Source organism: Carya illinoinensis, chromosome 1 (assembly GCF_018687715.1).
Source record: "Carya illinoinensis cultivar Pawnee chromosome 1, C.illinoinensisPawnee_v1, whole genome shotgun sequence".
NCBI classification, from domain to species: Eukaryota; Viridiplantae; Streptophyta; class Magnoliopsida; order Fagales; family Juglandaceae; genus Carya; species Carya illinoinensis.
The window spans coordinates 2,410,008-2,420,800 of NC_056752.1; the positions used below are offsets into that span (position 1 = coordinate 2,410,008).

At 31.7% G+C, this 10,793-nt stretch overlaps 1 protein-coding gene across 1 annotated transcript; it reads left to right on the forward strand.

Annotated features, from left to right (window-relative positions):
* The first annotated feature begins 2,488 nt into the window (after positions 1–2,488).
* On the forward strand, positions 2,489–6,872 carry LOC122305516 (triacylglycerol lipase OBL1-like). The gene is made up of 5 exons (XM_043118106.1): positions 2,489–3,040; positions 5,138–5,331; positions 5,437–5,470; positions 5,619–6,238; positions 6,402–6,872. Exons 1-5 carry the CDS (start codon positions 2,722–2,724, stop codon positions 6,675–6,677), a joined length of 1,443 nt encoding a protein of 480 aa, XP_042974040.1. The 5' UTR covers positions 2,489–2,721; the 3' UTR covers positions 6,678–6,872.
* Positions 6,873–10,793: the final 3,921 nt, after the last annotated feature.

The window sequence follows — 10,793 nt, forward strand, 5'->3', positions numbered from 1 at the left end:
TCTAAGAGTTTTTCACCCTAGATTATACTAAATAAAAAAAATATAAATTAATTATATATATCACAATATTACATAACTATTATATTCTTTAATCTATAACTAGAATATATAGTATTAATATATATAAATATATTAACATATTGTAAAAGTTATAGTATAAATTATAATATATATAAATTTATAATAATATTAATATAGATAACTTAATATGTTGGTATTAAATTACTATAACTTTTTTTTTTTTTTAAAATAGACTTCAATTCAATTTATGAATAAAGGAAGTTACAGCTGTAACAAAAAATCTGAGTACAAACCCCGATTAACTAGCCAACTACTCATCGGTTATAAGCCCCTCGCACACAACTTTCATTATGCCGGATACTGTCTAAAAAAATTATAAAACTCTCTAACGACATAGCTCTTCTGAGATGGAAGACTCTGTAAAAATAGAAGTGTCCATTTCGACTTGTCTATGAGAAAACAAACACCTTTCACTCCCACCCTCCAAAGGAGGATGGGGACTCACTACCATTCTCCTCCAAAAGACGAAAGGGAATTGCTATTTCAAATTATGCACTTAATAAAATAGGAAATAAAACAAAACAAAAACCCCTACACTCCCCACTTTGTTCCCCACTGTCATGCTACCAGTACATGACAGAGCAGCTAACAGAATGCTACCCCAGCCCACTCTCCCTCCTGCCTCGTCCTGCAACTCTCTCATATCAGCATACACGATCCGTGCATAACCGAGCAGAATACGAGCTAACTTCATAGAGCACCGGACGCCAACTTCAGAGAACAGAATGCTGCCACCAGAAAACTTATGGCCATAAAAACTTTACTGCAACCGAAGTCCTCAACTCCATAACATAGCCACCAGAAGCCACTTATTTCCAGACTAAACCAAACCCAGAAAACTAAACAACAAAAGCGGAAGATTGCATCGCCTCCAGACTAAACAAAAACCATAAAACCAAACAGAATGAAAACTACCGCCCAACACTGTAAAACCAAATGAAAAAACAGAGAAATAGAGCATAATATAAAAAAAGGGACTACAACTAGACTGTAAACAACTGTCGCTAATCCCCTTCTCCAACCACCATCCTTGAAGAAAAACTCCAAGAGCTATGGTTAGGCTCCACCCCGAAGAAACGCTTTATCCCTCCATACACGTTAGCATGCAAACCGAAAGCTTCTTCTGTTTTCCATGGATGAAACATAGTCCATTAACCACGCCAGAATGCATCCCAAACCCACACACAAATCATTGCTTCCGAGAGCAAGCCACACTACCCTCGCTCCCGTCGTAGATCCTCCAAAACCGTCCCCTCAGCAGACCATCCTTTCAGCAGCTAACACCAAATCATGCTCATCCCCGCATGCAACTCTCAAGCTTGCATTCTTCATTTTATACGTCTGGAAGCTAGCTCCCCCCCGTCGTGTAAACCACGCAATACTAATCGATCAGGGACTGGACTGGGTCATGGGTTTTTAAACCGCCCAAAATCATTGCCGTATGCAACCGAGACCCTCCACCACCGATGTGTAAATCCTCCCTACCCAACTGCATGAATAAAAGAGATTAAGAATTTGGGAGCCAGGCCTGGTAAAGGCCATTCATCCCATTAGAGTCACGGTCACAGCTTTTATTATCAATCTGAAAAAACAAAAGCAACACTGATAAAAACATCATAGTGCTAACTAGAAAGGAGAAAAAAAAAAAGGGGAGGGAGGTGGGAGCCCTACCTCCCTCAAGCGGTTTCCTTGAACTTTTTTCCTAAAGAGAAGGGAGAGTTTTTCTCACTAGTTGGTTCAATAATAGTTAAATTACTATAACTATATAGAGTATTATTTAATATAATATTACCAATTTATCACTAACATATAATATATTAGTAATACTACTAGTATAATTATTAGTTATGGTATTAGTATTAAATCTATAACTATATATATTTAGATCAATATATTATTATATTTTTTAATATATAACTATAATATATAATATTAGTATATATTAATAAGTGTACAATTTACTATGTAATTTTTATTTAATAAGTCAATTAGTTTTAATTTAATATTTTAAATAAAAAATTTTTATTAAACAATTTAAAAAATAAAAATAAATCTAATGGAGCTACCGAACCGATCCGATCCTTAGAAATATTCAGTCCGATCCTATCTGAAAAGAATTTGGTCCATCATTTTATCCGGACCGACCGAACGGTGCTCAACCCTAGGAGAGATGAGATGGCAGATGGCAGATGCTTAGTATATTAAAAAAAATATGGAAAAGGATCGAAGCACGTGATTGTGACCATATATGTATAAACGATGAGTTGTCATGCACGGCAAGGCTGACCCTACCAATGCCACCATGGCGAAGACTGCCTTTCAATTTAACAAAAGAATCAATACTGATTGTCGTCTATATATCGATCTATAGATTTTAGCATTGATCAAAACCGGTTTCCACGCGTTAATGAACACTAAAAATATATATTTAGTTTAGCTATCATCTGATCAGGAAATTAGAATGATGAAAATATATTATAATTGTTTTTCGTTAGGTAACCCAACGTACATCATCTGCTTTTTCTATCTATTATATATATAGAGTTGGGAAGCATAGTCGAAGGGACATCTGAACATAAAGCACCAGACTTTATTCTGCTTCGATCTCTTATTAGCAGATACAGCGCTCTAGCCTTGGCCATGGCGACCGCTACTTGCGACAAGGGCTTCTCTTGCAGTTATATGCTACTGAAACCGGAGGAAGTGCGCTTCCTCGATCTCATTCACATTCTGTTTTCCAGTGACATAGGGAAAAGGGACTTTGTGGACAGCGCTGGCCATGATAGCACGGAGGAAAGCTTTCGTCGGAGGTGGCTCATATTCATCTCCATAGTTGCCCAGAAGTTCCTGCAATTTGTGGCGAAGCCGCTGGGATTTGTTGGATCGTTGATTGAGACGTGGCTGAACCTTGTTTCAAGTAATCGCAGCTTGGGTAGGCTTTTCCTAAATCTCTGTCGAGGTCAGTACTCCTCCTCATGCTGTGCTAATTCCTTGCTAGCCAGATATCTCCCTTATAAACCGATACAACATTCTACGAGATACATATATTTCTATAGAAGTGTTTAGATCATAAAAATATCGTAGTAACTAACATATCCGCGCCTGTTGATGATTTATATAAAGGTATCAGCAGTACTCAAATGATCTGCAACTAATCTGCATATGCATTTGTGCATGGAAAATCGATGAACCCATTGCCATTTAGTTATGTGCAAGAATGCAGTCTGCATTATGGCATATTAATTAGTAGTACGGTAGTTCATTAATTCTTCAATCGAAATGCATATATGCATATATACATTTCAAATTATGAGTATTGGCGTGTTGTTTTTGTTCTTTGTGCCTGGTTTTTTTGAGAGAAAGGAAAGGGAAAGGGAAAGGAAAAGGAAAAAGACCGGAGGACATGAGGTCAAGATGTGAATAAATCCTGATTTCCGTGCGATTGGAATCTAATCAGGGCATTCGGAGGAATAGTAGTAGCAAGGCAGGCCTTATTGATTTGAGTGGAGCACTAGTGGATTCCAAATTAAAAGATAAGGTCGAAGCGTAGTAGTCGTTTCTATTAATTACTTTGATGATGGTGGGTCACAAATTAATGAAAAATGCTTGGCGATGGTCTACCGAAGCATTTGCACCCATTGGTGCTTTTTTTTATTTGTTTTCTTAACTTATAAGAAATTTATTAAATTATTTTTTTATTTTTATTTTTTTCTTAATTGTTAAAAAATATTTTTCTTAATATTTAAAAAAAAAAACATTTTGAGATAATCGGTCAGCAGTACATCTATCCGTGTCCGTAGGACTATCCTAAATTAATTAATGCACTCTGCTTTCCGCAGGGCTTCCCGGCCTAGACCTTTCTCATGTTAATTAAAAGGAAGAAAATATGAACAATGCTACGTTAGTCCTCGTTTAGAAACTGTAACGTAAATTTAAATAATTTTATCTTTATAATTTTTTAAAATTATAAAAATATCCTTCTTAAAATTTGAAAGTAACGCTGCGTATAGTCCTCATTTGAGAAAGTCATTTTTAAAGTCATTTTTTCATACATACATTCTCAAATTTACTTATTTATTTTTTAAAATATGCGAGGCTTACCCAACTTAAAAATACAAATATAATAAATGGCTGCAGGCCCCATTTGAGAACTGCAAATAATTTCTATACATACATAGATATGTATATATGTATGGTAGTTGGGCAAACAGGACAGAGTTACTCATAAGGAGCTAGCTAGCGCTCTATTATATATAGATAAATTATATTTGTATTTTTAAGTTGGTTAAGTCTTGCACATTTAAAAAAAGAATAATATTACTCATCATCTTAATTCTCATTATTATTTCATAATGTAGCATTAGATGATTGGAGATTATTTATTATATTTTACTTGTAAACTTATAATCTAATACCATATCATAAGATGATGAGAAAAAAGATGGTAAATAGATTTTTTTTTTTAAATAAATAAATTTGAGAATTCATGCGTGAAAACAATTTTTAATAATAAATTTTAAATAAATACGTAAGACTTACACACCTTCAGTTCTATGATTCTATCCCATTTTTCTCTTCCTATATGGCATATAAACATAAACACCTAATTAATTATGAGGACAGTTATTCTCCCACCATCGATATCATGGTATTCTTTATTTTATTTTATTTTTAAAAAGGAGCTCCAACATATGTTTATGTTCTTCTTTAATGGGGCCTATATATGACGTTATAGTTCTTTATTAATTTCTTTAATTTACTTCCGTTGAATTGGCTTGTTGCGTACGTATCACGTTGAAGTACTGGAAGTACTTCCACCTTTCAGATCATTTCAAACCTGCATGAATCAACGTGTAGCTCGTCAGAATATAATGATAAAATGGAAGCTATTCCTTTAGTTAAAAGTATGAGATTCTTTCGTCCTTTTATTTTATTAATCTAATCATTTTTAATAATTAAATATGTTTTATTCCAAATGAATCATATTCATCTCAAATGATCAAGATGAAGAAAATTCATGGTTTTAGCTGGCCGTTAATCATGATTATATGCCCAGGGAGTGTGCAAAAACCGGATAAATCATCAGCAAATTTCTTGTCGTTTATTGGTAATTTGGACAAGCGAGTGGAGCTGGACGGTAGCATCAAGTGTGGAGATGGTAAGTACCATGCAGCACTGTCTATGATGGCCTCTAAAGCATCATATGAGAACAGATCCTATCTCGAAGCTACGATCAAGGATCAATGGAAGGTATAGATCTTTATCTTAAATTCATGTAATTAAGCTGTAATTTTATTTGTTAATGGATTAAGACCTTGATACGTACGTTCGTTCGTCTCTTGCATGCATGCGCAGATGGAGTTCGTGGATTCTTATGATTTCTGGAACGGTAATATATAATTCAGATACGCAATTTTCATTTTCACTTGTTCTAAAAAATCTTTCCACAATTAATCTGCATGCACTACTACTTATGTATGCATATTCATAAGAAATAACATCTTACATAGTTGATTCTTATAAATTTTGTGGGGCAGATTATCAAGAAAAAGCCACTACACAAGCCTTTGTGCTTCGAGATAAAAACGAAGGGCAGGATACTATTGTTGTGGCCTTTAGAGGAACCGAACCCTTTGATTCAGATGCATGGTGTTCTGACTTTGACATCTCCTGGTATGAACTTCATGGAGTTGGAAGAATCCATGGCGGCTTCATGAAATCACTAGGGTTGCAGAAGAATGTTGGTTGGCCTAAGGAATTAGTTAAACAAGACGACAGCCGCCCAAAATTATTAGCGTACTATGCCATTAGAGACATGTTAAAAGAACTTTTGAAACAAAACGACCGGGCAAGGTATATATTGACGGGCCACAGTATGGGTGGGTCTCTAGCAATTCTCTTTCCAACGATATTGTTAATGCACGAGGAGAAATTGTTGTTGGAGCGGTTGGATGGTGTTTATACGTATGGGCAGCCTAGGGTTGGAGATGAAAACTTTGGGAAGTTTATGGAAAAACATTTGGAGGAGTACAACATACGTTATTTTAGGTTTGTTTACAGCAATGATCTGGTGCCTAGGTTGCCCTACGATGACAAAACACTGATGTTCAAGCACTTTGGGACATGCCTCTACTATAATACAGCATACGAAGGAAAGGTAATGAAGCTATTTAATTCATGAGACGATCGATCGATCCGGTGATTCAATGCATGTATATAGCATAGATCAAAATAATCAATGAAATATATATCGTTCATTAATGTGTAATATTTAATTAATGTATTTTTTGGGCTTTTTTTTTTATATATTAATATTGCAGATTGTTTCTGAGGAACCAAACAAGAACTATTTCTCACCACTGGGAGCCATTCCTATGATGCTAACTGCATTTCGGGAGCTGTTCAGAAGCTTTACAATCAAGTATACAAGGGGACCGGAGTACAGAGAAAGCTCACTCCTCAAAATATTTAGGGTAATTGGTTTGATAATTCCAGGAATACCAGCTCATTGCCCACAAGATTATGTAAATGCCACTCGACTGGGATCCTCTGACTTATTTCTCCCACGTCCCAAGGACCCAGAAAACCAAAAGTAGTTCATGAAAACATGACTGCGTTCATTCCCAACACAGTTTTAGGAGTTGTTATCATGGCGTTGTTAGTTTGTCCTCAAGTAGTATTGCATTATAAATTGGTATGCATGGTTTGATCTAATTAAGGATGTTATATATTATGGTATTATTTAATTAGTACCTTCAAATTAAATGAAGTTTCAGCTCGGAAACTGTAAATCGATCGATCCCATGCATGGAAAGTCTGTGCAGTACTATAATCTTATATGTAAATGATCACTAATTCAGTACTGCTCCGTTCAGAATCAGTGCATATTGCTGCATGCATGCCTCAATTAATATTAGAATTAGCTTATTATTTATTTTTCTGGTTTCAATATCTCTTCCATTTAATTAGTCAGCATTGCTTCCCTGTGAAATAAATAAATTAATATTATGAACTTATTCAACAAATTATATGGTTGGATTGGATTTTAATTAAATAATAATAAATGAAAAATCTAAGTTGAAGCTGCGACAAAAATGACAAATCACATTTTGAATAAGACGTTGAAGGGTATGATATAAGGTTTCTATATAGAATTTCTCATGATGTATAAACTCTATTTATAAGTATTAGTGCATAGAGTACACCATCGATGCAAAATGCTTACGTGATATAATTTGACTTGGAATATAAGTTTTAAAATCTAAATATAACGAATCAGATCTTACCATTTAAGTAATGTGGATAGTGCATTTTACACATCAACATAATAGAATAACTTGTATATATATCCACATTTTGCATGGGTTTTTTTTTTTTTTAACCCTAATATTTATAACATATAGCTAGTTGCCTGATGTGAAAACATGCTTATCCCTAGCAAATATTATTGGAACAAATACTTGCAATCAATATCATATATGACATTGTAGGCCGTTGATGACACGATAAAATTATTCTCACAACATTAATTTATCAATTGATTATATATTCTAAACGTCAATTTTCTATATAGATATGACAATAGCTTGGCGTGGGTTTCTTGATTAATATGAGAGGAATTAGGATAAGAATCTTAGACTCTTGGAGAAATTAATTTATGCATGCTTTACTCGATGGACCATATACATATTTTGATGTACACGTACATTTGAAAGGTACTGATCATGACTTGCACTGGAATTCACTTTCATCATGTCTAATGCTATAAGGCGAAGCAATCGCAGATGGCAATCATAATCAATCAAATCCTCCGACACCATATACATGATAAATACTCTCAACAAATCATGTTGGAAAACCATGATTTTACTGCATTATTACTGTCCATACCTAACTTAGCTTCCCAAATACTAAAAACAAAAACAAAAGAATTAGGTTTGGATGTTGATAGGATGAATTGATTTGAATTGTGAATAGCAATATTTTGTAGGTTAGATGAACTTAACTTTTTAGATTAAAATATATAAAATATATCGAGATGAGTTTAATTTTTTTATGAGTAGTTTAAAAAATAGTGAATCTTATCAATAATTTATTTGAAATGACGACCAAACACAACCTTACTAGTAACCAATAACTTTTCATATATATTTTGTGGATCATAGATTTATATTTGGTTGTTCTTTGCAATAATGTGGTGTATTTTTATTTATTTGGGTGGTTGGCATTGGCAAAGGGGCTAAGTGGACCAATGATGTAAAGTTCGAGATGAAATGGGCTGTTCTTAAATTTGACTTTCATGGGCCGAAGTCCTGAATATACGTGGGCCTGACTATTTGATTGAGCTGAATTGTAATTAGGGTCAGTTTTTGGGTTTGATACGTGTGTTATTGCCAATTGGCAAGTAAATATTTGATTTTGATAACAATTATTTCTGTAAAAATAGATTGAAATTAGCTTATATTCGATTCTCTTGAAAAATACTTGTCGTCTTGATGTAATGGAGATTGGCTATATTTGTTTTCTCTCTTTCTATTTGGAAGTTGATTTTTGGTCCATTCTTTACAAATTTTGTTTCATTTTTCATCTATCCAAACAATAAATTGTGAAGTTCTTGACATTATTACTTATTAATGCTTGATACAATTATAGGATATGCAAATTTCGTGAAATTTTTTTAAAACAAACAAAATATCCACCATGCAAAAGTTAGTTTTTTCATATGGATCTCATGTTTTTTATACTTTTTATAAATAAAGTACACATGACTTAAATAGTCTAAAACTGTATAAATCATTTTTTCTAAAATTTATTAAAGTGGTTAATTGCCTTTTTCTATTCTACAAAAGCAAACCAAAGTTCCATTGAGGTAATTATTGCGTCTTGATGATTGCGTTAGTCACACTTTTAGCATGGTATGTTTGACAAGTGAGATGAGATATAAAATTTTTATTTTATTATTACAACTTTTTTTTAAATTCATACACAAAATATAATAAATAATTTAACTTCTTCAAATTCTAAAACAATAATATTAAAAATATTATTTTAAACTTTTATCTAAAATTAAAAATTATCATCTCACCATCTAAACCTACCCGCATTTCTCTCCTATATTAGTCAAATGCCGTAAAAGAAGGGAAGCCATAGGCCAATTTAGTACAAACCATTTTCAAGTTTTTCCTTCTTTTAGAACCTTCACAAAATCATCCTTTTTACCCTTTTCAATTAATGCTTCTTCATTTAGAACCTCAAAGATAAATATTTCCTTGTAGGAACCCTATTCTTCTTGCAAATGGCATAGCTCGAGCACAATGACTTGTGGTTGGGACTAAGAAACATTTTAAAGCCCATTCTATAGGTGTTTTAAAAGGTATTTCTTTATAATGATGATAAAGTGATGTTTGTATAACTTTTAGTTATTATTATTTTCATTAGGTATGATTTATAATTAATCTAAAATAATAGTAACTTGACCATATAAAAAAGGAAAAATGATATTTATCATTTCTTAAATATAAATATTGCTATTTACTATGCTTTTACTCAACAATTATATTATGCGGTATTAAATTATTAGAGGTTATTTAGTATGAGTTTTGTTACGTATAAATAAAGTCACATATTAATCTATATATCAATACTAATTCCTGTATGTATAAAATTTAAATTAATATTGTTTTCAATAAAATTTACTTTTTGACCAATCACATTAGATTAGTGCACATATTAGTGCGTCGTTGTACTTGTAACTAGATTTTTTTCATTCGGTATACTCTATTTAGGAATCAATCATTCGACTCTATATTAAAAATTATTGAGGATATAATATGATAAATAGAATTTTTTCTAAATATTAATCTTTCAGCATCTGTTGTTGGGTGATTATAATGAAAATATTCAACTTACGAAAAAGTCTTATAAAAGGAAGTTTTTTTTTTTTTTTGAACATATAAAAGGAAGTTGACAAGCTGCATAACTTCACATAATATATTAAGTTGTAGAGTTTTTTTTTTTTAATTATTTATAGATTAAAAAATAGATATGATGCATGCATTAAGTTAAATTAATTTTTAAACTTCATTTTATAAAATTTATTTATAGATAATTAAATGTTTAAAAAATCTGAGGATTTAATTTGATGTATATCAAAATATGATGAAAAGGTTAATGATTTGTTTGTTTGGATTTGAGATAAGATGAAATAGTTTTAGATAAAAATTAAAATTTGAATATAATATTGATAGAATAATAATTTTTAATATTTTATTATTTTAAAATTTGAAAAAGTTGAATTGAGATTTTAAAAAATTAAATTTTTTATTATATTTTGTGTGAAAATTTAGAAAAATTTTAATGATAAAATGAGTTAAAATGAGATGAGATGAAATACTATTAAATCCAAACAAGCTCAAAGACATGTGATTAAGCCTTGTTTGGTTACGTAATATTGATGAGATGAGATGTTTTATTAAAAGTTAAATAAAATATTATTATAATATAAAATTTTAATATTAATTTTGTTTTAAGATTTGAAAAAATCGAATTATTTATTATATTTTGTATGAAAATTTTAAAAATTATAATAATAAAATAAGATGAGATAAGATATTTTAATTTTAAAAAATTCTATATACCATACTATCATCCTATTTGCGTTTCAAGTAAGATGTGTCATATTTATCACTATTGAATGATAATTTATCATATGC